This window comes from Monodelphis domestica, chromosome 4 (genome assembly GCF_027887165.1).
Source record: "Monodelphis domestica isolate mMonDom1 chromosome 4, mMonDom1.pri, whole genome shotgun sequence".
NCBI classification, from domain to species: domain Eukaryota; kingdom Metazoa; phylum Chordata; class Mammalia; order Didelphimorphia; family Didelphidae; genus Monodelphis; species Monodelphis domestica.
Window position 1 is genome coordinate 47,417,542 of NC_077230.1, and position 24,411 is coordinate 47,441,952.

Here is a 24,411-nt window from a genome sequence, read left to right on the forward strand (position 1 = left end):
TGTAGTGGTATATATAGATAATGCTTTAAGTCTTCAAGAATAATGAACTTTGTCGATGGTTACAGGTCTGTGGGTGTATATATACACATATATATATTGTACTTTGTGTTTATGAGAACTTCTAATAGTTTGGGTGTTTTTTAAGAGATTATTTATTAATAACCTTAATCCTCACTAGGTTTTGGTTTTGACAGCTATAGATGGTTTCCTCTGACCCATATCTATCCAGCATCAGTGTATTCTTTTTCCTTTGAGGCTTGATGGAATCTTGGGTGAGGTACTATATATTGACTGACTCCCCAAAAGGAAAATGGGGGAAATAAGATTTCTGTCATTTGTATTCTACACTAGGGTTTTTAATATTGTGTGGTGTGGAAGGGGGAAAGTAACAGTTGATATTAAACTTTCCCTCTATTAGTGGCCTGCTTTTTAAAATATATACAACCAAACAAAACCCCTAAGAGATTTGAGTCTCTTCTTCCATACCTGCCTTCGGAAGACTTTCTATATACTATTGATGAAATTCTCATTTATACGGCAAAAGTGAGAGCTTTTTATTTGCATCTCTTACTTGTATGGCATGGTCCTTTGGAGGTCTTGACTGGCTGTGTGATATGTGATGGTCACAGTTGTCTGTTACTAAGAAGAGCAGAGTGATGCTGGTTGTCATTCTGTCTCTGCTGTGTGGCAGCGCAAATCGTCCCCTTTCTAACCAACCTGGTGGGAAAAGTCAATATCCCATCAGCAAAGGAGGTAAACACATCAGGAGCTATGTCCTCTCTCATCTTCCCCTGCTCTGTATTACTGCACTTCTTGAAATCTCTTCTCCCCAGTTATCAGATGCATTTGTGTCATTCAAAAGTACCACAGAGCATTGGGGCCCTTTAATTTACAGGCAGGCTTTGGAAATGGCCAGGGAATTGCATTCTCAGCTTTGATAATTAGAATCTACAAATTATCTTCTGAAAGTAAATGTTCTTACTTGTCTCCTTCCCCTGTACTCTTCCCCAACATACCACCTTTTGGAATTTAAATCATGGTAAAAGAAGCCTTCCTTTTCCAAACCTCCTTAATGCGAAAGGCATTTGATGCTATTTAGAAAAGGCTGCTGTGAACAATGCTATGGGTATCAAAGGAACAATAGCCTGAAACTGGATTTGCCTTATCTAGGTGTACTGTTTCCGTGAAGTTTTTCTTTCCGTGGACCTTTCCTCAGCTCTTGCTAGCATCTGCGTCCATCCGTTTGGTAGCTCCTGTCTCTGGGCAGCCTTCCTCTCCATTGGCTGCTGTAGGAAGTTGCAACTTCCTATGGCCCTCACTGAGATGGGTGAATCAGCTCCTAAAGACCTAGGCTTCCTCCAGGCCCGGCCTTGCCATTTACTTTAACTTGTCTGGGCCTCTTCTACTCTTCCATTAAAAGAAGGAAGTGGACCCGATGCTCCTTAAAGGCCCTTCTAAATCCAAACCCAGTAAACTGGGTTGGGAGAAGTGGACATATGTTTCCTAGTGTGTCTGGGTGCTGCAGAAATGACCTGTTCTTCGAGGAATAAAAATGGGATTCTGCAGCTGAGAGTTACAGGGTTTTCGAGAGCTGCCTCCTTTCCCCTCCATCTTTTCTGCTCTCAGAAAAACAGGAACAGAATTGTCCTAGCTGTAGTATAGTAGGAGGAAAGGCATGCTGTGTTTGTGTTTGGAGGACCTGAGTTTGAATTTCAGCTCTTTCCCCTGACCTTGCACAAGCTCCATGGGGCTGAAGTAGCCCACTGCCACAGGGCCCTCTGAGCTCTCATCTGTGATGTTGTGAGCCCTCCGCTTCCTTTTCCTCTCTAATGAATAAGGTGGGCTCGACGCTATATTGTGAGCCCTCCGCTTCCTTTTCCTCTCTAATGAATAAGGTGGGCTGGACGCTATGCCCAAGTAAGCAATCAGCTTGTTTCAGTTTTCCATATCCTGATTGTATCCTCGCCTCCCGCCTTAAGTAAAAGAAAATAGTGGAAACCACGCCATAGGACATGAATTTTTTTATTTTGACTAAGCTAGAGGGAAGGTCCGGGGAGTCAAGGGCTAGAGTGAAGTTGGAAACTCAGCCTTGGGGCAGACTGAGCCCGAGCCTGGGAGTGGGGAAGTGGGCTGAGACTTCAGCCCTGAAGTACTTGGGCTCTTGCCTTGGAAGGGGGTGGAGGAAAGGACAGTTGAAGTCACTCTTTTAAGGAACCTGATCCTGAAAACAGAAGGAAAATGCTGAAAGAGGGGGCCACTGAGAGGACAGGAAGGCAGGCCTGGAGACAGAGTCCTGGATTCAAATTTGGCCGCACACTTCCTAGTGAGTGACCAGGCCAGTGCCCATTGTCCAGCCCTTAGCACTCTCCTGCCTTGGAACCAGTATTGAGAGGGAGGGGTGGGAGGGAGAGGCAGTCGGAGAGAACTTGGGGCAGGGAGGCCCCGAATACCAGGACTACTCCATCCCGATTGAGTGCCCCTGGGCCCCGCTTCCGCACACTCCTCCGAGGCTTGCCCGGACTGCCACCACTCCTCTCCGTCGCCGAGTCGCTCTGAGGGAGAGAGCCGCTGGTCGTCGAGGCTCGAGCCGGGCCCCTCGAGGGCCGGCCCCGGGAGCGTGCCGTGTGGGTTTCCCCCTCCGGGGTACTGGACTAAGTTGCCCAGGTCTCTCTTGGTTTTTTAACCCCTTTTTAATTCATTTGCTCCTTTCTAGACATATTGAGGAAGAAAGAGCACCTCTTCAAGCCCACCCTTGAAGCGTACAGAAAACTCAAGAGCACTGCGGAGCACTTCTTGGCCGGGAGTGGCTATTCCGAAGTGTGTCTCAGCAAACTCTTCGCCGATTGCACAGTGAAGCCCTTGAGGGAATCCCAGAACTGACGAAGAGAGGAGTCGCTTACAGATCATGTGTCTCCCTCTCCACACATGCACCCCACCCCCACGGGAGCCCCAAGTGCCTCTTCTGCATCTGCTCTTCCTCCGGGCTTTCCCTCTGGGGGGCGGGGTGGGGGCTGCGTCCATCTTTGTCATTTCCTTCGGGGGAAAAATAAACACAAAACGACCTTCACTTCCCCCCAGGACCCTTCAAACTCTCCCGGGGCCTCTCTTTCTGGTGCACCTGAAGGGTGGATTCCCTGGATGTGTGCATGTGTGCATGTGTGCGCACTGGGATGGGGGAGGGGGGTAAGAGGGGAACTGCTACTTTAATTGAATAATTCCCAGTGAGAGTTGCTGGAATGTAAGTGATCCTAGACTTTGCTCCAGGGTATTTAGTGTAGGTGCTCTCGGGAAGTGAGGTTAGTAGAGGTCTCTCTAGGAGCACTAATGTTTTGCCTTTTCTCAGTTTATCAACTTCCCCATCATAAACATACCAATTAAAAACAATCCTAACCCTAAATGCTTTCTAATGTTCTTCCACATTTTGAGAGCAGCCTTCCTTCTGAATCTCAATCTCTCTCTCTCCCTCTCTCTCTCTCTCTCTCTCTCTCTCTCTCTCTCTCTCTCTCTCTCTCTCTCTCTCTCTCTCTCTCTCTCTCATTCTCTCATTCTCCCTCTTTCTCCCTCTTTCTCCCTCTCCCCCCTTTGTATTTAGCAAAGGAGAAGCTTCCAGGTTTTTTCCAATCAAATATTTGAGGCTAGAAAGCCCCCTTACCCAACTCTTCCATTTTCCTCCAGCTCAGAGTCTAAGACAAACACTTACCTGATGTTCTGTGAGCTCATACATACCATTTTTTCTTTGACTTACAAATTTGAGGGTAAAGCTTAGGTGCGAAGAACGAAAATCATTAACAACTTAATAACCTAAGTACACTAATAAAAATGTTTAGGGGTGAGGAATAGAAATTGAAAATACCTGGTTTGCAGGAAGTTCTAAAACAGAAAGAAAACCATAGCCCAATCTCCCTGATGAATATTGATACAAACAATTTTTTAAAAGTAATTGAAGTTTACAGCATTTTATCACAAGGATCACATCATGGCAAGATGGGTTTTATGCCAAGAAAGCAAGGATGATTCAATAATAGAAAAACTATCAGTATAATTGATCATCTCAATAACAAAACCAACAGAAACCGTATGATTATCTCAAAAGATGCTTAGAATATATGGTTTGAACTCCTTTGAATGAATATTTGACAGAAAAAAATAAACATGTATTGGCTTTGGGGGTGCTTTTTTGCTGTGTTTTTTTTTTCCAGAGTAATCCCTTTCTAGGAAAGATTTGTCATTTGTATTGTCCTTTCTCTTCTTAACCTCATTAGTAAATTTACAGATTTCAGGCTATTTTCCTCCATGTACAACTAAGTTTTTAAATATATAAAATTATTGTTTATTAAAAATGGAATCTTGAAGAAGGAAATAAAGTTTTCTAGGAAAGCTGTTTTTGCTAACTCTGCCAATGACAAAGGGAAAAGGGAGGGTGAAGAGAGATTTAAAAGTGAGAAATATCCCCCTATTTAGAGGAAATGAGAGAGAGAGAGAGAGAGTTGTGGGAGAATCTGGGCGTTTACTTGGTTTTTTTTTTTTTTTGTAGCAGATGAAGCATGGTGCTTGGGATGTTTCCCCACATGGGGTTCCTATATTTAAAAGGTCTGGTCTGTGACACCAAAATGCACCAGGGTTGTAGTCTAGGAAGGCATGCCAAGGTATTGAAGAGAAATGGAGAATCTTGGTATTTCGAGTGTTTTGATCCTGTTGCCACATGGTTAGAAAACCTTGAGCATTAAGGAGTTTTTCATTATTATACCTTTCCAGATATTCAGACCAGATAAGAAAGCTGAATAGTGTGGTGCTTCAGGGCATCTCTACTTCAATCTAGTTCTCAGAAATGGATCTTGAGCTCCAAAATGCTCACCTGGAGAGCTTCTTCCCAGATTCTAAATTCTGTGGTTGCTTTTGGAGGTTCAAATACAAAAGTATGTATATTATAAATTATTTCATTCGTTATCAACCGGCTTCAATTTTCTCCCAAGTATTTATGTCCCCAACTACATTGCCAGTTCCCTGTAGACCACAAGCCTATTAGTTTGCCATACCTGCCCTACCTGACTGGGATTGGAGGTCCCAGAGTTATTTTCATTTTTGGCCTCCTAAGCTATGACAGAGAAGAAAAACGCTTCTGCTCTTCTTCACTGCTGCTGGGTTGGGATCTCAGCAGACCAGATTTGTTTGGGTTGAGGGAAAGTGGCCATTGCCATTGCACCAGTAAGAGAGAGGCCCTGTATCTCCTGTGGGGTCTGAGCTAAACTCCAGTTCCTGGGAAAAGGTACTGCCTGCAGCCTTGGGAAAGGGAGGTCTGGCCCGTTTCAGAATCTGGAAGCCTTTCCTGGCAAAGTAGAGACTCTGAGGCCAAACAGTTCCCCAAGCCTAAGCCACTGTGCTATTAGCGCGAGGAGCTCTTGACTTGCAGGGGAGGCTGGGAGAGTGGACCGCTCTGGTTTTAATTTGCTCCATGAGAAGTACATTTAGATGATCCCGTGGCTGCTGTCCTAGACTTTGAGGGACCAATCAAAGTTGCCAGATGAATATTCTGGAAGAGATAATGGCCACAAAGGAAGCCACACACACGTTCACCTCCGCCATGGGACACCTGCTTCCCACCGAGCATCCAGGTTTCGCTGGAGAAGGGAAGAAGGGGCAGAGGTGGGGGTAGGGGTGATTCCCAAACTCGTCAGACTCCACTGGCGGTGCTTTGCATTTTATTCAGCAGACAGCCACAACCCAGAGGCTGGCCACGAAGCCTCTGAGAGCCGGACAAATCCCCCTCGGGCTGCCGAGTGCATCGCTCCCATCCCCAAACTTAAAACCATCTTTCCCTCTCACTTTTTGGGGAGGAGGGGGCCGTCTCTCCGGCCAATCACCTAAATATTTCTTAATTGAACGGTTTGTCGTGGAGGTTCCTTATAGCAGTTTAATAGATTAACTCATCTGAGCCAGCTTCAAATTTCAGATTAAAATTCCTTCATCCCGAAGGCAGCATTATCAGGTTGTTGGAGGCTGTTTTCAAACCTTGGTTTTGAATAGCAGCGGCTCTGCATTAATTTAACCACTAAGCTAATAAGTAGGTTTCGTTTTGTTATGCTAAGCTTTATTGCTTTTCTTTTGATCAGAATGGTGTTGTTGAGCAAAGCAGCAGACAAGGCATTCTTTGATGAGGGAATTAGCGCTCTATTCTTCCTCTATTATTCATAGCACAGTGGAATATGTAAGTACCTGAGGGTGTCAAAGGAGAGCAGGCTCCATTGCAAAGTGTTCGCCTTGTTTCTCTCAATAGCTGACTATGAGATGATAAACCGCTTAATACACTGCACTAATTGGATGAGAGCAAAAAGAGATGGGAATTAAGGCGAGGCAAAAGGAGAAAGTGCTACCAGCCTTCATTCACCCTTTCACCACTTTAGCGGCACCAAAGGAGGCACAAGCTTTCTATAAGCAGACTGGAGGTTTTGTGCAGAGATAAAATGAACCTGTTAGTGGATTCAAGTAATACACTAATTATTGCACAGTATAAATACCACTACTGGTTTTATAACAGGGACGTAAACTTCTTTTGAGAAGGTTATAGGATTGCTTGGCAGTAGTGTAGATCCTAATAAGGGACCAGAGTAATAACCCCCTGGATTAACAAAATTGCTGCTTGTAGAAGTATGATTCTGGCTTTTCCGAAGATTTCAAGAGAATGAATAAAAATGACTGAATGACATTTCTTAATGCGCAAGTGGTAATCGCTCCTTTTTCTTTAAAGTAAAAATATAGATGTGTGTGCTTGGACTGCAAACGGGACTGTTAATAATGTCCAGGGACAACATGACTTTTTCTTTTTGAAAAATGTTTCCCTATTTATTCTTCCCTCAGGTAGCCGTGTGTGTGTGTGTGTGTGTGTGTGTGTGTGTGTGTGTTTAATCTACTGTCAGTTAAATATGCACTTAGTTACTTGAGGGAATTCTACACTCCAGAACACCATTTTAGACCCACCAAAAGCCCCCCCCGCCCAGCTTAGACATACACAGCTTCTCCACGCGCGCACACGTACTCATGCCCACAACCAAGCTTTCTCTCTAAAATGGGGGGGGGGGTGCCATTCATAATTTCCTACAGTCCACTCCTTTTCCACTCTAAAGATGTCTGTGCCCTGAGAGTGATTCTACCTTTGCCTTCTTTTTCATGTAGTTTGTATTTTGTTAGTGGATCACAACTTTGTTTGGCGGAGGGGTACATCTTGAGGGGGAGGGAGAAGATAAAGGAACCATCCTTCCGCGGGCACTGAGTTCGGAATCCGGGGAGCTCCCCCCTCCTCCCTCCCGTCGAGCCCCATCCCCTAATTCACTCAAGACAATGAAATGTGGCGTATCTGGAGACCTCTAACCGGCAGGTTAATGCGTCTCGCCCGGTAAACCAGCCCACGAGCAAGAGGTACCTCGATGGCGGTTTGCGTGGGTACGGATGCGTGTATATGTGCTTGTATACGCGCCTGCCCACGTCTCTCTTTGTACGCACGCATGTGCATGTTTATTGATGCGCATTTCTATAGACGTACACACAGAACTCTCTTTAATGGCTCATTTCTCCTGGCGATTCCTCTCCCCCCTCAAGCGACTACCTTGAAAATGGGAGTTTGGTGGCATATCCCCCTTCTCACACTCCTGGGTTCCCCACCTTCCCAGGCCATTCCAGGGAGGGCAGCCCTGGGAGCTGCTGTTGGGGGGGCTCCGAAACTGGGAAGCAGATGGCAAAAGGAGGCAGGATTTCGACGAACCGAGCCCTCCTGCTCCTGCCAGGCGCAATATTTCCTGGCGATTGTAAGACTATCTTGGAGGAGGTTTGCTTAAGGTTGGGGGTTGGGGGAGGGGGTCAGGCTCTCCCAGCATTGTAACTGCGTTCCCAGATATTAGGGCCAAATTGGGTTGCCATTCATTAATAATGCTCACAATAAGATTAAATCATTCTGGAAAATCTCATAAAATCCCCCTAAGTACGCTCCAGTGGCTCTTTCCAAACCCCATCATTCAGCACTTGGGGAGGTTTGGAAGGAGAAGAAAATTGGTTTCTTTGCTTTTAATGCTGCTTTGAAAAGATACTCAGAGTTTGTCATGCGTGACATGTCACATGTTTAATATGGACTTGCTGGAAGTCAGGGGGTCTTTAGCGTGTGATATTTATGGAGAATATTAAGTGCAGAATGAGGTCCCTCCAGCTGGAGAAAGTTGAAAGAATAAGAGGCCTTGGATCCGGCTTGTTTGCAGCATCAGAATGACATAGGATTAAGAGTTTGTAAAACAAGGCGAGGAGCTCTCATTGGCCAGTAATAAATGTAATCCTTGGAGGTAATTTCACGCAATTTGCCTCTGTTCCATGGAAGGGTCAAATGAGAAAAAATGACTTAGAAAAGAGTTCATTAACAGGAAGAATGGTACTGTTACTCGTATACCATCCAATTGGCAGCCTCGAAGGAAGGGGGTGGTAGGGGTGTGCGGAAGCCTGCCTAAACAAAAGGCGAGATCCCAGGAAAATGTATATTAGCCATAAAACGGAGTGTCATCTTACAGTCCCCATGCACACAAGTGGCTTCTTTCGCCCGGGTTTGGGGATTAGGGGAAGAAGGTCTGCGATATCCAAGGACCGAGATAGCCCAGCTTTCTTCCTCCAACATCCCCAGTCCTCTGTCATCCTCTTGGAATGGGATATGCCAGGGATAGACATTTAAGTTTGGGAGGGCAGAGAAAGTGGCATTCCATTCACACTTCCTTCCCCCCACCGTATCCTGGGCTAGGGTCCTTAGGCTCCTCCCATTTCTGCGGTAATTGAGGGGAGGAGGAACTGGTCCTACAGAAAATTCCGTTTCCCTGTCCTCTAGAGAGGTACGGAGGTTCCCTAAAGCGAAATACAGCCCTCTGCTGAGTGACCCATCCTTTGCTCAGGACTCCTATCCATCGCCCTTCTCTCTCCGCCTCCTCCTCCGTTTTCCCGCAGGCCCTCACTCCTCAGTTTGCTCTCTACCCTACGTCTTTCTCTTCTTACTCCTTTTCCTTCTCGCTCTCTCCGTCCCCATCTCCTTCCAGGAGTTTTCTGTTATGAGCGCCCCCCCCCCCCCTTCTTTGACCTTTCCTTCTTTCCAGGGCCCGACTGCCCTCTTACTGAGTTTGAATAACTCACGCTGAAGTTCAATTCCAAGGTGCCAACTGAATACAAATCAGCACAACCGAAGCGGGTCGCTTTCCTGAGAGGACCTCTCGGGTCCAAAGGAGCGCCAGCGTCTGTATTCTTGAATGGTAGTTGATGGAGGACAGAGAAGAGCTTGCTGGGCTTCACCTCGGCAGTCCTTCCGGGGGCCGAGCAGCTAGTTAGTCTCGAGGACAAGCTTGGCTGAGGGAGGTTCGCTCACCCACCCACCTCACTTTAAACTTGGACTCCTAAACCTACGCATCGGTCGTCTGCGGGTGAAATGTCCAGGGGTACGGATTAGCCATGGGAGAGAAGTCATTGGGCCAGCCTGCCCCAGGGCCAAACTCTCCCCTGCCCGAGTTGGGCACAGACTTCCTACTCGGCGCTGAAGCAGGCGCTTGTAAAAGCAGGGGAGACCAGAGTAACTTAACCAAAGCTCCGAGGAGATGTCAACTCAGGTTAGCCACGCAACGTCAACCTTCTTCTTGCCCCTCCCCCCAAAGGTCCGGTTCGCTAATTACTGCAAATTGAAACTAATTAAGCTCTTCTTCCCATTCCCATCGCCCTCAAACCATTAAAGAGGCGCACCACGCTGTCAGAGGGGCTGCCATAGATTGGTTACCAATAGTAAATTAAACACGTTTCTACACACACGCACACACACCAGTGCTCTCTTAGAAGTGCATCCACGGGATTGTGGGTTGCAAATTGATTAGTTCTGCTGTTCTTATGAAACCTTGGTTGTGCTCCACCCCACCCCCGCCCCAAACACACAGACACCTACACCTTTACTTGGATCAGTGTTTCCCAGAAAGCATCGCAATTATGCCATTTGAGAGCTGACACGTTCATACATCCCTCTCCCCTCATTCTGGGTCCCCTCCTTTCTCCCTCTCTTCTAGAGGCATCCCCACTCACTAGCGAGCGCGCGCGCATTCACACACACACGTCTAACACTCTCGGGGAAGTGAGCTCCCCAGCTTCTCAAAAGTACGCTTTTACTGGCCCCTCTTGGGGAGGCGCTTCCAAGCACACCCTCAAGAGAGCAAAGTGGAACCTTCTCCAAGACAGCTTCCCTCTGTTTCGATCGCAGAGCCTCTGTTGGCTTTAAACTGCGGAAGCGAATACCCGAACATGTGCCCAACCACCACCGCCAGGAGGAAAAATTAGGTGTTCCTTCTAGGGCACATCCCGAGCGATTAGGAATTCTGTTAAAAGACGAGAGGCCTCCAGGCCAGTCCCACCACCTGAGTCACCCTTCGGTTGCCCTGTACAATAAATGGCTCAGCTAGGGTTTTGTTCCTGAATGCATTTTTCACACTCTTTTGTTAAACATATATATTTTTTATTTTCTGAGTGTGGCACTTCTCCAGTGGATAGCAAGGAAAAGTGAGAACAAGAACAACATTACACAAAAGTACTGTACCATTGCCTTTTTTTCAAGGTCTCAGGAACCTCTACAGTTAATAAGTTAAATAAAGGGTTTGTGTACATAAATATTTGTCTAGGAACCCTATCATATCTACAACACAGTAAGAATCTACAGAAGGACAAACTTTTACAACACTACACTGAGTGCAATTGTTTTATAACATTTCAAATATACAAAGCTCTGTTCTTTTTTATAACAACGGTATGTACAGAATCAATAATCACAGTTTAGTGACTTAAACAGTCCATATTCTAGCAGTGTATTTCCCTTTGGTTTGATATAAAAACCTTGGTTGGTGTAGTGATAAAGAATAGAACAAGAAAAAGATACCCCTTTCCTTTAAGTGCACTGGTTATCATACAGCATCAAATGAACTCTCTTTCTGCCCCGAAGCATCCTTGGGTGAGAAAACTCAGCAGGCCAAGGGGGGAGTTTTAAAAGATGGGGAGGGGACAACCGGAAGGGGGGGAGAACCCAACCTTTACAAAACACACACAGGAAACAGTATTCGAAGAATCCAGGGAGGAAAACAACAAAACAGAGGAAGAAGGCAACTCAAAATGTATTTTACATTGTGACGTCAGTTTAAAAGCGAGAGGTGAAAGGAAAAAATCAGCAGGTTGGACGTTTAAGGGGAGAAAAAAGGTACCAGCCAAGGAATTCGCTATTCAGGAGCTGTTAGTGTTGGGTGACTCAGGAGAGCACTGTGGCGAAGGATGCTTGCTTGCTTTCTCTCTCTCTCTCTCTCTCTCCTTCTCCTTCTCTCTCTCTTTCTCCAAGTTCCTAACTCGAGAACCTCTCCAACGTCTCAGTTTGCTGGTCCTCTTCTTTCCATTTGGTCTTGATTGGTGCTATTTGAGGTGACCTTTGATTTGATTAGCGATGGTGGTGCTGGGTCGGCTTTTAACACACCTCTTTCCCTGTGCTGTTCCCAGGGAGGATATTGAGCTGTGTCAGTTGGGCGGCGTGTTCTTTTGCTTTCAGCCTCAGAGCTGCTATGCTCGAAGCCCGTCTGTCTGCTGCAGCTGTGGCGGGGTCTGAGAGCCCACTTGACTGCACCCCGCTATCCACCGCGGGAGTGGGCTGTCTCAGGAGGGCCGCAGCGGTGGAAGCACTAGTCAGAGGAGCCATCGTGGAAAACAGCCTGCGAGGGAAGGAAACACTGGAGTCACCAAGCAAGGCCGGCTGGATATTGCCACTTACAGACAGACACACAGACAGACAGACACAAATGGGTCCTTTCTCTTTTCCAATGAGCTCCTTTCACCACGTGTGCAATTAATGCATTGAAAGCCTGAGATGTGAATGATGACACTTTTATTTGTATTGGGGGGGGGGGCTCAGGAGGGGGATGGGGCTGGGGGTGGGGGGAAGACCTGTTGCAAAATCTCAACGCTGGCATTTGAAAGATGTTGTTGTTGTTGTTTTAAGTCTAATTTCGTCAGATTGTTAGTGACAGGTCTGTGCAGGAGAGTACCCTGTCAAGAGGGAGCTGATACTATGATTTATGCTGAAGACAGGGAAAGATTCCAAAGCCAGATGCTTTCTCTTGTTTATCCATCATTTAGGAAAGAGGTGAAGGAGAGAGAGCCAGGGAGAAAGGAAAGAAGGGAAGGAAGAAAGGGAGACTGAGGTAAGGTCAGAGGAAGAGAGGAAGTGATAGGAAGAAAGGAAGTGCGAGATCAGGAGGAAGGAGAGAAGAGAAGAGGAGGGAGAGGGAAAGGAGGAAACAGAGAGGAGTGTGAGGAGGAGAGAGACAGTAAGAGAGGGATGCAGGCAGTGGAAACTGCTAACTCTGGCCCTATTCTTGTTTGGGGTTAAGTTCGGTTCTGTTTTGCTTTGTTTTTGTTATTTTCCCCTCCTTCCCACCAATGAATGCCTATGCTGTCTTTCTCCTGGGAAAGGCTCTGGAGTCCCTGGTGCCCGGTGTGTCTATCGGCTCCTTAGCCCTGATGCCCATTCCCTGCGGGAGGTGGTATGCCTGTTGATTTCCTCACAGTGGAATGCCAATTACTAGCCAGCAACCTAGCATCCCCGTTCAATGACACAATCTTTTAAATGCCTTCCCTCTAGTTGGCCTGACTTCTCTCCCCAGAGCAGTGGTGCTGAAGAGAGGGAGTGACCCCCTTGACTGGCACATGAAGATGTACAGACTCTCCATTAACCAAGGAGGTGATTACTGACATCATCACTGCTAGGAACTGAACTATGGTCCTAAGCCTCAGCTCGATAAGCCTGGGCATTGGCCACCACAGAGCAATCGCTGCCTGCTTCTCCTTTGCCTTGGCATAGAAAGTGGAAGCCAGGGTTGGTAACGGAGAGGAGCCAAAGCCAGAGCTGGTCTCTCTCCCCAGCCCCCCCCAAAGGAGGCTTCGTTCTTGGTCTGGCCTCCCTCTTGAACAATGCCCTGGGTTTTGTTCCGTGCTCTGTTGGCACCTTGCTTTGAATTTTCTACCCTTAAATCATTGCTCTTAGGAAGGAGTCAGAAAATACTGCTTTGTATGAGGAAATTCAGTGCTCCTCCTCCTCCTCCTCCTCCCCCCCTCCAACTCCCCTTTACCTTATTCTCTGCCCCCCACCCCTGCCTATTTTAATCTTACAGCCCATTATCCAGGCTGTTGTTAGTAAGCTTTTACAATTCACTTTTCAATTTGTTGTCAGGGGGAAAATAGTAGAAGGACTGCATTAATGCTGCAGGAGAGCTGATAAAGTGTGAAATCAAGCCTCCATGCAGGGGGAGTGACAGAACTGTAACATCACTTGTTCCATTAGGTAAATTGAGTCACTGACTGCAATTTGATGCACAATCTGTTTAATTTCATTGGTTTGTATGAAGAAACTAATTTTACTTAGAGTTTGGTCTTTCCCCCTCCATGAGATGATTTTTTTTCTTGTTAAGTGGCTGCTCAGTTGGGTGAATCTATTATTTCTTTGTTCTCTTAAGAAAGATCATTGCAGCTACATTCATTTTTATTTTCACTGCACTTTCCAACTTCATACATCCTTCCTTTGTTTCTTTGTCTGTGTGATTAACTACAGACTTTTATTTCATCATTTGATGTTCATTTAAAGAAAGGGAGCTCTAATGTAAGATGAATTCTTTCTTTTATTTCCTTGTCTTGTACCACTATTTGATTCAGGTGCAACATGCAGGGATGCAGCTTTAACAGCTGGTCACTTGAGTGACGAGATGGATTCAGCTTCAGGACACCTGAAAATGTCTGGCCTCAGTGCCAGCCACACAAAGCCTCCTAGCAGCTTCCCCTGAAATTAGGTCCTCGTTTGTCTCCTGGTCTGCTGCCATGCTGGTGAGCTAGACCAACTTCATCTAGAGGGAGGGATCCTCAGCATGGATTTTGCTCTTCCCAGTTCTCTCTCCCATGCCTCTATCACCCATTACTCACACCATTCTATCAGGTCCCTTCAGGGGGTTTATATGAGAGTACAATTATTGTTCGTAAAACCTGAAGTCATTTTAATCATCCTCAGCAAGGCCTTATGTTCCTCATAAGGAACAGAAAGCCTCTTCTCTTCAAGCTTTACTGATCTGAGTAATTTCTCCATTCTTCCCTTTTTTCTTTCACCATTCTATTTCTCTAACCTTTTGGCCTCCCCAATTATCTACCAATTCCTTGGATACTGGAAGGTTTTTCTCCCCTTGGTGTATGTGTGTGTGTGTGTGTGTGTGTGTGTGTGTGTGTGTAAAAGCATAAGCTGAATAACATTACCTTCCAAATGCAGGGCTGATGAAGGCTGGATGCCGGAATACTGCTGCACCCAGGAAAGTGCTGAGGCCTAGTGGAGTCCCACTTGGTGGCAAAGTTGCAGAACCAGGGGGAGGAGGTAGACTGGGAAAGGCAGCAGCAGCCGCAGCTGCAGCAGCAGTCCAGGCTGAGTCGAGAGCTGGATGATGAGGAGGGAAAGGGCTGGCATCCAGGTATGGACTGAGGGGGTGGGTCGCCGAGAGAGGACCAGGAAAAGGCAAGCCTGGAGGGTGAGTCTGAGCTCCAGCTTTCTCCCTTTTTCGCCACTTGGCTCGTCGGTTCTGAAACCAGACCTACAACCCCAAAATACACCTCTGGTGAATGATTCATTTGTCTGCCTGAAGCCTGGAAGCATGCTTTAAGCCAGTTACATTGTTCTGGGCAATACCCTGTCTTCTTCCCCTCTTACTTCTCTCTAGTCTGGATTTCCCACTCTTATTGTGTTGTGACTTAAAAATATTTAAGATTGTTCTGTGCCAGATTTGGGGGGGGGGCATGAAGATGACAAACGCTATTCTGCCAGGTTGAATTTTTTTCCTAAATAAATTACTTCATTCTCCTGTATAAGAAGGAAATAAATGTACCATTTTTTAGACTAGCCACAACAGACAGAAACAATTGTACTCCATAGCAGTGGTTATTTCCCAACCTTTCAGGTTTATATGGCACTAAGATCCCCCACTCCATCTTCATTAGTTAAAAAGGGGACAATTCAGCAGTGTGGATGTTGGCTGTGGAGAGGAGTCCAGGGAATGAAATCAAGCTAATCAATTCATCTGTAGCATATGAAATGCACTGCTCCATAAAACAAACTCTGATTCTAGTAATTCCCATGCATGTGTTAGGTACACAAACACATTCAGTTTACTATTTGGTCCAAAGATATATTATCTGTTGAAAATAAGACATGAAAATATGATCAGATGTACTTTTCCAAAGCCTTATTTCCTAGTTTCCTTTGGGACATGGATTGAACATATTTTATTTAATTAAGATGATATTTTTTGGATGTTCTCAACATAAAATATCTTTCTGTTTGGTAATAGAAAGCAACCTAATGAGAGTTCTTTACCTGACTTACTGCAGCTATCAACGTTCTAAAAATAATTCCCAATAGCACCAAATGACTTTTTGTGGAATCTATTCAATACACCCACATTTCCAAGATCTGCTGGGGTTTGAGAAGGCTTTAAGAGTTAAATCATAGGTTCTGTGCCCAGATAAATGTCTCAAAAATTAATTAACTCCAATTCCAGATATATATATATAACTGAATAAAGAAATACCAGATACCAAAATGAAGTTATGTTTCCCCCCCCCAAATATGCAAGGGTTGGCAAATGTAGGTTGAGAGCTTAAGAAGTAAATGCCCCAGACTCTAAGCTCCGTTTGACTTTTAAATAGTCCTTGTAATTAATCAGTAAGAAAAATCAGCAATCAGAATGGATTGATTGATCTTTTCAAATGGTGCTGTGAAGGAAGATCTAAAAAATTCCACATGTTTTTCACCCCCCCCCCCCAAATGTCCTAAAAACTCGAGGAAATTAACAAAGTAATGTAGTCTATCTGAAGGGGGTGGGGGTGGGAGTTAACTTTGGTGCATGATGTTTTCTGTTTTGAATGTGAAGGAAAATAGCAGCAAGATCTCTGTTGCAATCAAGAGAATAAAGGAAGCAAAGTTGTACCTAAGAAACAAAATGTCCTTAAAGAAAGTAAAAATCTTTCTCAGTCTGATTTTTTCGCCTAGATCAGCCTCAATTATCAAGATATCCCGACTGCAATTCCCCATTATTGAATTAATACTTCTGAGTACACCCAGAGGTAAACTAAGGGACTCTAATAATTCATATTCACTTAATTACATCTCCTCTAGTGAATAGAGGGAAAGGAGAGAGGAGGGGTGGGGGGGACCTCTTTCTTTCTTTTTAAAAGTTATTTAACTTTCCCACGACTTGTTCCCCTGAGCTGAAAATACTGATTTGCTGTCACATCTCTGTTTGACAATGGAGAAATGTGTCAACAGAAAGGAGGGGACAGATCTCATCATTAACCCCTCTAATGCAAGAAGCTGTTGTGTATTAAATGAGCCATATGGAATTTATTATGCTTTATCAGCGCTTGATTTTAACTGTAAAGTGATTTGCTCAGCTTCAGACCCAGAGACATCTGTTTTCTGTTGGCAATCAGGGCATCCCAATGTTTATCGTCTCTTTGGTTATGAGGCTTGGGTTAGGAAATGCACTCTGGTATGGGGCTGCAAACACCTTTAATAGCATTGCACTCACTCACTATTAGATCAATGCGGGCTTATTGCTATAAAAAATGGGAAATCAAATAGCATTAGCCAGCTCCTTGTGCAGGCAGAGGGGAAATCAAACAGCATTTTGCCTTCAAATGGCCCTGTTTGTTCTAGCACTAAGTGGGCTTTTATGAAGCCCGATTGGAGACTTAATCGCAGCCAAATACCTGCTTGGAGCTGAGCGGATTTGTCTAACAACCAAATCCGCGTTCTGTCCGATTATTTCAATCAGAGTAAGTTTGCGCCAGCGGATTGTTAGGTATCGGGGCTAAGGCTGGGCTCCCGAAGTGCCAAGCAGCCTGGGGTGTTTAAAACCCCTTGTCTGGCCCTTGGGCTTCCTCCATCCCACATTCACATACATTCACACACGATCTCATTTTTCAATATCCAACAGACTGGAGCTCGCTCTCTCTCTCTCTCTCTCTCTCTCTCTCTCTCTCTCTCTCTCTCTCTCTCTCTCTCTCTCTCTCTCTCTCTCTCTCTCTCTCTCTCTCTCTCTCCCTCCCTCCCTCCCTCTTCCCCCTCCCTTCCTTATGATGGCTTGACTAAAATTTGTAAAAAATATGTATTATACACATAAACAGTATAGATACTTGTATTTTAAATTGGAGCCCTGTTTTTGATACAATGTTTGGAGACCAGGTCCTGTTGCCCTTTATAGCCCCACCCTAGTCTTGCCCTAATCTATGTGACTAGACCTCCAGACTTAAGTTGGAGAAGAAAAGCACAACTCCAGACAACACTCCTCACTTCTCTTTCCTCTTCCGCTTCCGGTGCCCTCTCTGCCCCATCTCTCTTTTCTTCCCTCTTCTCGTTGCTGTCTTTTCATATCTTATCCTAATCAGAAATACAGTTTTATCCCATTCCTGGAGGCTGGACCCTAAGGGAACTCACCTGGACTCGAGCTTCTGTCAGATCAAGTCGCATGGCCAGCTCTTCCCTGGGAAGGAAGCAACACACAGACACAGAGCTCAGTGTAATAAGAGGTAGTTATCCATACCCCTTGGACCCAATGTACCACTAAGCTACAGTCCTTTACTACTCCATTGCCTTCGGATTAGTTAGCAAGCATGCCTTGGTTTACCCTAGGACCCTAAGATTAAAACCAGAAGCTCACATTCACCCTCTTTTGCTGCTAAAACCAGTCTTTTGAATAGATGAAAAGGTTTGCACAATCATCACCACATATTGCTAGGTATAGGAAAGCGTTTTTGTTTTTAACGAGAATGAATCCAGATGTGATATATTAATGTACTTTCTAAGTTTACATACAAGCGGAGTACACTTGCTTTCCCTCTCATACTTTGTCAGTCAGACACATGACATTCTTAGGCCATGTTTGTTCTTAATGCTTTGTCCATAGAGACCATAAAACCTGGTGTTTTTTTTTTTTAAGACAATTTAATTCTTGGGTCACTGAATCCATGAGAAAATGCAGCTAGGTATCTATCTTAAGCCTTGCTTCTGTTGTCTGTGTCTCTGTCACACTCTCTCCTTCTTCCCCATCCCCCCCCCCCTTCCTCTCCTTCTCCCTCTCTCTCTTCTTGTTCTCTGGACTTTCCACCCTTGCCATCTCCTCCCTTCCTCCTCTTTCTGTTGGATCCCAATCCCCAGTACCTTCCGGAGCTATGTTAAGCTTATTAAAGATTTGGTGGGGACAAATTTTCAATTAATAAAATACTGTGCACCTCCTGTTTCGAATGCCCACTATAAACTCTGCACATCACAGAGGAAGTCAATTTAGCTGAAACTCTACCCCATCATTGCAGTTATTATAGCAACAATTAAGGCAAATAGGAAACCATTAAGATGTTGTAAAACTGCTCACAATCTGTTTACCGAAAATATGAGAGCTCAGAGTATAATTGGATCTCCCTCCGATAATATGAAAGAATTGACCTGGCTGAGCCCTGGGACCCGGGACCAGGAGGGAAACTGATATTTGCTAGCTCCACTCCAGGCCTCACCTGAAAGTTTCTTTCAAAGCCTTCAGCACAAGAAAAGCTAAATTTGTTCCGAGCTTCCCTTGCTCTCCACCAGGCAGTCTAAACCAAGTCTTTCACACCCCACTCACAGCTTGATCAAAGGAATCTCTTTAATTGAGAAGGTGGTTGGGGTAGGAGTAAGTATGATAGGGGGAGGGAGGACAATGTCCCTCTCAGTCTGACTCTATGAAAGGAAGTTTAAAAAAAGGGGTGCGTGCTAACTCAAATGGCACCACTTCCCTTTCTTATTCTTAACACCTATCCATTTATAATATATGGTATAGTCTCAAAGTGAGCTAATGCTGAGTTCTGAAAAATCTATTTTAAAGTTTCTTTCCCTGAAAAAATGTAAAGGAGGGGGATGGGTCGAGAGTCGGGAAGGCCAAGTTTAGCCCAGCTGTCATTGTGAAATCCGCTATTTTCTGCGTCCTCTTGGTGGAGAATTTCAGAATACAAGATCAACTGTCATGTGAAGTCCCTGCTAGACGCTAAAGGATTCCCAGTGTGGTCTCTGCTTTAAAGGAGTAGTCATTTTTCCCTTTTTAAAAGTCAAATGAAAAAGCTTAAGTCGTCTGTGAAGTAGTTGGTTTAAGCTTGTCAAGTAGTTCTCTAAATGTGTTTGCACTGCTTCAACACCCATTCCTATTTTTTTTTTCTCTCTCTCCCCAACTGGATAATATTTCCTCCTGACCCTGGCTTTCCCTCAGTAAAAGCAGGCTCCAAACCAACTGTACTTCGGGCCAGGGAAAAGAGGGATGCTACAGCATACCTCCCAGGTCGGGGATCCACGTTACCAGATTAGCTGAATTAGCACGGTGCATACTTCCTCTCCCGGCATTTTGAAAAAATCGTGTAAGGCTGATCCAGAGTGTAACAAAATATGCAGATCCATAAATCCTCAACACACAACTGGGTACATTTTCCCACCATTTAAAATTCCCTATCAACTTTATATGGGAATGCAACGCTCAGGATTTGTCATGCATATATGCAAACATTTTGGTTAAGCACATTCATTCAACACCCAGATTCAGTGTAGGCAGGCACAGATCTGTATCTATATCTATCTTCGCATGGCTCAAGGTTTTACTCAGCTCCACATTTTGGGAGTCCCCAAACCACAATACTTTGATCCTGTAGGGATAGATAGGGCTCTAAAGTGCACTGGAACACTGTAACTGATATCCCAAGCCTTGTCTGTGAATATGAAGGGGGTTCAGGGAGGCCAACGAAAATAGAACAGGGTTGGTTGTGGCCCTCTCCGCAGCCAGCGCTACCTGCCCTTGCCCAAAGAAGTGTGCAGCGAAATATAGCCTAAGCCCGGGACGGGAAAGTTCGCCCAGCCCCTTGGCTATGTGCTCGCTTGTGAATCTGTCTGTCTTTAAAGTCTGCTAGACAGAGGAGCGCTTTCTGGTCTGGGTAACTTTGGTATCCAAAATAATTTAGATTTGGCGACGGGAGGGCAGAAATCGTCCCATCAAACTTTGTTCTCTGTGAGATAATAGTGGGACAGAAAGGGGGGGGGGGGGGGATTCGAAGAAATCCAGGAAGCGGGGATAAGGGTGTGTGGTGGCGAAGGGAGGCTGGAAAAAGGAAAAGAGGTTGGAGAAGTTTAGGAACAGTAAGTCCTGGAGCTAAGGCGGAGAGACACCAGCAAACAGTGGCTGTACTCTCCCTCTAAAGCCTAGTCTTCTACCACTACTGTAAAAGTTGCCGAGAATGGGAGGTCCAGGTTCTTATTCTCACCCAAACCGACTGTTGGGGGGGGGGTGTATCTGTGTATCTGTTTTTGTGTGTGTGTGTGTGTGTGTTCTCTCTCGAGAGAGAGAGAGAGAGAGAGAGAGAGAGAGACGAGAGAGAGAGAGAGGGAGAGAGAGAGAGGAGAGAGAGAGGAGAGAGAGAGAGAGAGAGAGAGAGAGAGAGAGAGAGAGAGAGAGAGAGAGAGAGAGAGAGGGAGAGAGAGAGAGAGAGAGAGAGAAAGGAGAGGAGAGGGGGGTGTTGTAGTAGAGATAGCAGTACCTGGTGAAGACGTCGGGATAATGAGTTTTTTGAAAGCCCGCTCCAGTTCCTCCAGTTGATAGCTGGTGAAGGTAGTGCGGTAACGCCGCTGCTTCCTCTTGAGCAGGCCCTCTTCCGAGTCGCTGCCTGCCGATAGGCACACACTGTCCACTCGCCCGTCCTTGCCCTCGTCCGTCCTCGCCAGGGGTGCAGCAGCAGCTCCTCTTTGGGGGACAGCTCCCCGCCCTCCGCGGCGGCGGCGGCGGCGGCGGCGGCGGCAGCAGCGGCGCGGCGGCCGCCGCAGCTGCAGCAGCGGTGGCGGCGGTGCAACGCCTGGGCTCCTTCAGGAGGCCCCTGCCGTCGTCTTCCAGGAGCTCCTCTTCGTCGTCCTCCAGCAACTCTTCTTCTTCGTCGTCCTCCTCCTCGTCCTCCAGCAGCTCCTCGTCGTCGTCCTCGGGGCCTGGGGGACCCGAAGTGGCGGCGGCAGCCGAAGCTACTTGACCCAGCCTGTCGTCGGGGTGCGGGGCGCCCCCTTTGCTCCCGAGCTCGTCCAGGGCGGGCGGTGGCGGCACAAAGGGGGCCCCGTTCTCCCTATACGACTTGCTTCGGCTGATGCTGACCTGTGGCGCTTGACTGATTTTGAGCGTGTCCCAGGCGGAGGTGGCCCCAACCCCAGCTCCAGCCCCCGTCGGGCCTGTCTCCAGACCGCTGCTGTTGGGGCTCCCCCGCGCGGGCCCGTCGCGGCTGCCGCAGCAGCTGCCGCTGCCCGCTGCCGCCGCCGCCGCCGCCGCAGCTCCCTGTAGGAGGCGGCCTCCTCCTGGACCGTAGAGGCGTCTCAGCTTTGGGGGCAGGTGAAGTTCTGCTTCGAACTGGGGGCTACTGCCCTTTGGGGAGCCTGCTGGGGAGGGACATAAGGGTTGAGAGAAAAGGATGGACGAGGAAGAAGGAGAAAGGGAGAGAGACCGACAGACGGCAGACACCGCAACAGCCGGGACACACAGAGGGAGAAAAGAGGATGGGGTGGGAAGAGAAAGAGAAGTACACAGTAGGTCAGTGTCAGTGTCCCAAATACAAGTTACCAGCTGTTACCCAAAGGCCAGATAGGCACCCATCTGTCCCATTTCCCCCTCTTTTTCAATCCTCAAATTTCCTACCACTCGAATACTCCATTCCACCGAGACTTTCTTCCCTTAAGAGGAATCGGACAAGAAGCCCTAGAATCGCCGAGGCCACAGAAAAGATCATGTTGGGGGTTCTGTCCACCAGCTAGGTACAATTCTTAACCACAGTCTCCTGGTTTTGCCCCCTCCTCCAGTAGGTAGGGAGGGGATCGAAACAGGAAGGCCCAGGGAGCTGGCAGGCCCAACTCAGCCAGCTGCACGAGAAAACATGCCATGGGACAGTTGGCACAGTGCCCATAACTTTCACTCTCCCTGCTCTCACTCTTTACTCACCCCCCCCCAATTTATTAGAATACATTGTGCGATCGTTGTCGTTCTGGGCCCCTAAACTGAGCCCCTAAACTTTAGCGTGTGTGCGTGTGGGGGAGAACATTCTAGCACAGAAAGAACTTTTTAAAAAACTTAAAACTTTTCTAATTACATCGCTCCCGGCTTTTCTACAGCTCGGAGAAGCGACCTTGGGACACTGCAGCTAATTCCTGGCTGGCGCTGAGCTGGGGAGAGGAGCGCTGCCTCAGCTGTCGGCCCACTGGAGGAGCAGACAGACCCCGGAATCTCTGAGTACTCCCGACTGGTCCCTAGTCAACCTGACGGTGAGGAAATTCTACTAAAACATGAAAAACTTCCCCAAGAGCAAATAAACGCCTTTAACAAGAAGTGAGGAAGAATGAATTGTGGGGTGGGAGTAGGGTGGTACAGGAATAAATACTCCTGCCAAATAGACTGCACAGGGCTCTTCCATTCGAGGAAGCGCCCTGGCACAGGTACTACTACCACAAACTAAAAAAGAAAGGGAGAAACTTTTATTTTAAATAAAGGACCCTCTCTCCTCTCACCCCCATCCCCGCTCTCCAGGCAATCTCCCTTTTCCCCAAAGGAAGCACACAGGCACTGGCTTGAACCGCCAGCTTTAGGATGTCAAATGAGAGTCTGCGGGGATTTTTTTTCCTATCCACTAGAGATCCACCTCAGTTCCAAACTTAAGTAGAGTAGGTTTGAGTACATGATACAAAATATTTGTTCTGCATTTTAAAATTTCATTTTAAATTACCGTTTGAATGAAAATCGCAGGAGAGAGAGAAAGAGAGAGAGAGAGAGAGAGAAGAGAGAGAGAGAGAGAGAGAGAGAGAGAAGAGAGAGAGAGAGAGGAGAGAGAGAGAGAGAGAAGAGAGAGAGAGAGAGAGAGAGAGACTCAAAAAGCTGCATTTTTCGTGTGGATAAGATGAACTTTTGGACACCTTAGTTAGACGTTTTCTGCAATGCTTCAGTTAAAAGGGCTCTAAGAAATATGTAAGGGGGTGGGGAATGGAATTGCGAGGAAAAGGAAGCCTAAGCAGAGGGGTTGACATGCCTCCTCCTGGTTTGCTTTTCTTCAGATTCCCCAGATTTCGGCTGCTTTGAGGTTCCCCAAGTCATTCCTCTAAAGGATTTGGTCCTAGGCAGCACCCGCTATTTCTGACTTCTCTCGCCGGCAACACCAACGCCAATCTCCAACACGACCGATATATTACTTTAATGAGGCAGTAACATTCAACTAACTACCCGAAATGTTTCTCTGTGTTCTGAAGAGGAAGAAATCTGTCAGAGGCTTAAAAAAAAAAATATATATATATATACATATATATACATATATATATATACATATATATATATAGGTCCCTGAAAGGGTGGGTGCGGACAGCAAAAGTTTACAGGCCTTACAGATCTATCAATCTCTTCTTCCTTAGTCCCTCTCCCCTCACTCCCAACCCTTCCTCTTTCCCCCAAACAAAATCAAAATCCACAATAACTGCTTCGGCAGTGAATTGTTGGCCGTCGCGATTTGCAGTTCGAAGGATTGAAGGGTTATTTCTTACCTTGCGCGACCTTATCCTGATCTGTCCGGTTAGACAGAGAAGGCAGGCTCTGAGCAGCTCCTAGCAATCTCATTTTACAGGGACTCCGCCTGCCAGGATGCTGTCTATGCAGTAGGAGGAGAGCAAAGTTGGAGATTTACTTTTGCATTCAGGCCTCTCAGAGCAGCTCTCCTCTTGGTACTGATTGCTCATGATTTTTTGGCTTTTCCCCTTTTCGTAACGAGCTGGGTGGTTGCTGCCTCTTTCGGAAGGTTGGCTGGCTGGATATGTATGTGGGGGGTGGGGTGGGGGGGAAATGGCTGAAAATTTTTTTTTGGTTTGGGGGTTTGGGTTTTTTTTTCCTTATTGCTTTCTCCGCCCCACCCCCTAAGCTGCTTGTTTTAATCCCCCCTCCGGCGGCTCCTGCACTCGCCCCTCTTCGTGCTCAGGACACCAGTAACAAGTGTAGTGAGCAGCAATTGCTTTGCTCCGGAGTCCCTCTCCTCCACGTGCTGGGAGTCGCCTTCTGATTGGTTCTCGCTAGAGGCTGGGCAGCCTCAGGCTACAGGAGAGAAGTAAAACCCGACACGGATTACTTGGAGCCAGCCCTCAACCACCCTCACCAACTAAGAAAGTTCATTGCCCTATCCTTTAGAACTTTTTTCTTTCTTTTTCTCTCTCTTCCTAAAAATGAAACAAAACAAAACACTAAGTAAGGCATAATCTGAAGCGCTGGCTATTCCCACCCCCACCCT

The 24,411-nt window shown here is 46.6% G+C and overlaps 2 protein-coding genes across 2 annotated transcripts in view; one reads left to right on the forward strand and one right to left on the reverse strand.

Annotated features, from left to right (window-relative positions):
* The window catches only part of POLA1 (DNA polymerase alpha 1, catalytic subunit), a 345,771-nt gene extending 341,605 nt beyond the window's left edge, over positions 1–4,166 (forward strand). The window contains exon 37 of the mRNA XM_007493400.3: positions 2,714–4,166. Coding sequence (XP_007493462.1) covers positions 2,714–2,880 — 167 coding nt within the window. The 3' untranslated portion in view covers positions 2,881–4,166. The remainder of the gene's footprint in view (positions 1–2,713) is intronic.
* A 6,319-nt stretch (positions 4,167–10,485) lies between these two features.
* Positions 10,486–24,183, reverse strand: ARX (aristaless related homeobox). The gene is given in 12 exon segments (XM_056793370.1): positions 10,486–11,738; positions 14,323–14,651; positions 17,552–17,597; positions 20,662–20,698; positions 20,701–20,839; positions 20,842–20,928; positions 20,931–21,324; positions 21,326–21,348; positions 21,350–21,407; positions 21,409–21,535; positions 23,678–23,773; positions 23,776–24,183. Coding segments are annotated over 12 exon segments (1,671 nt in total). The 5' UTR covers positions 23,870–24,183; the 3' UTR covers positions 10,486–11,497.
* Between the last annotated feature and the right edge of the window lie 228 nt (positions 24,184–24,411).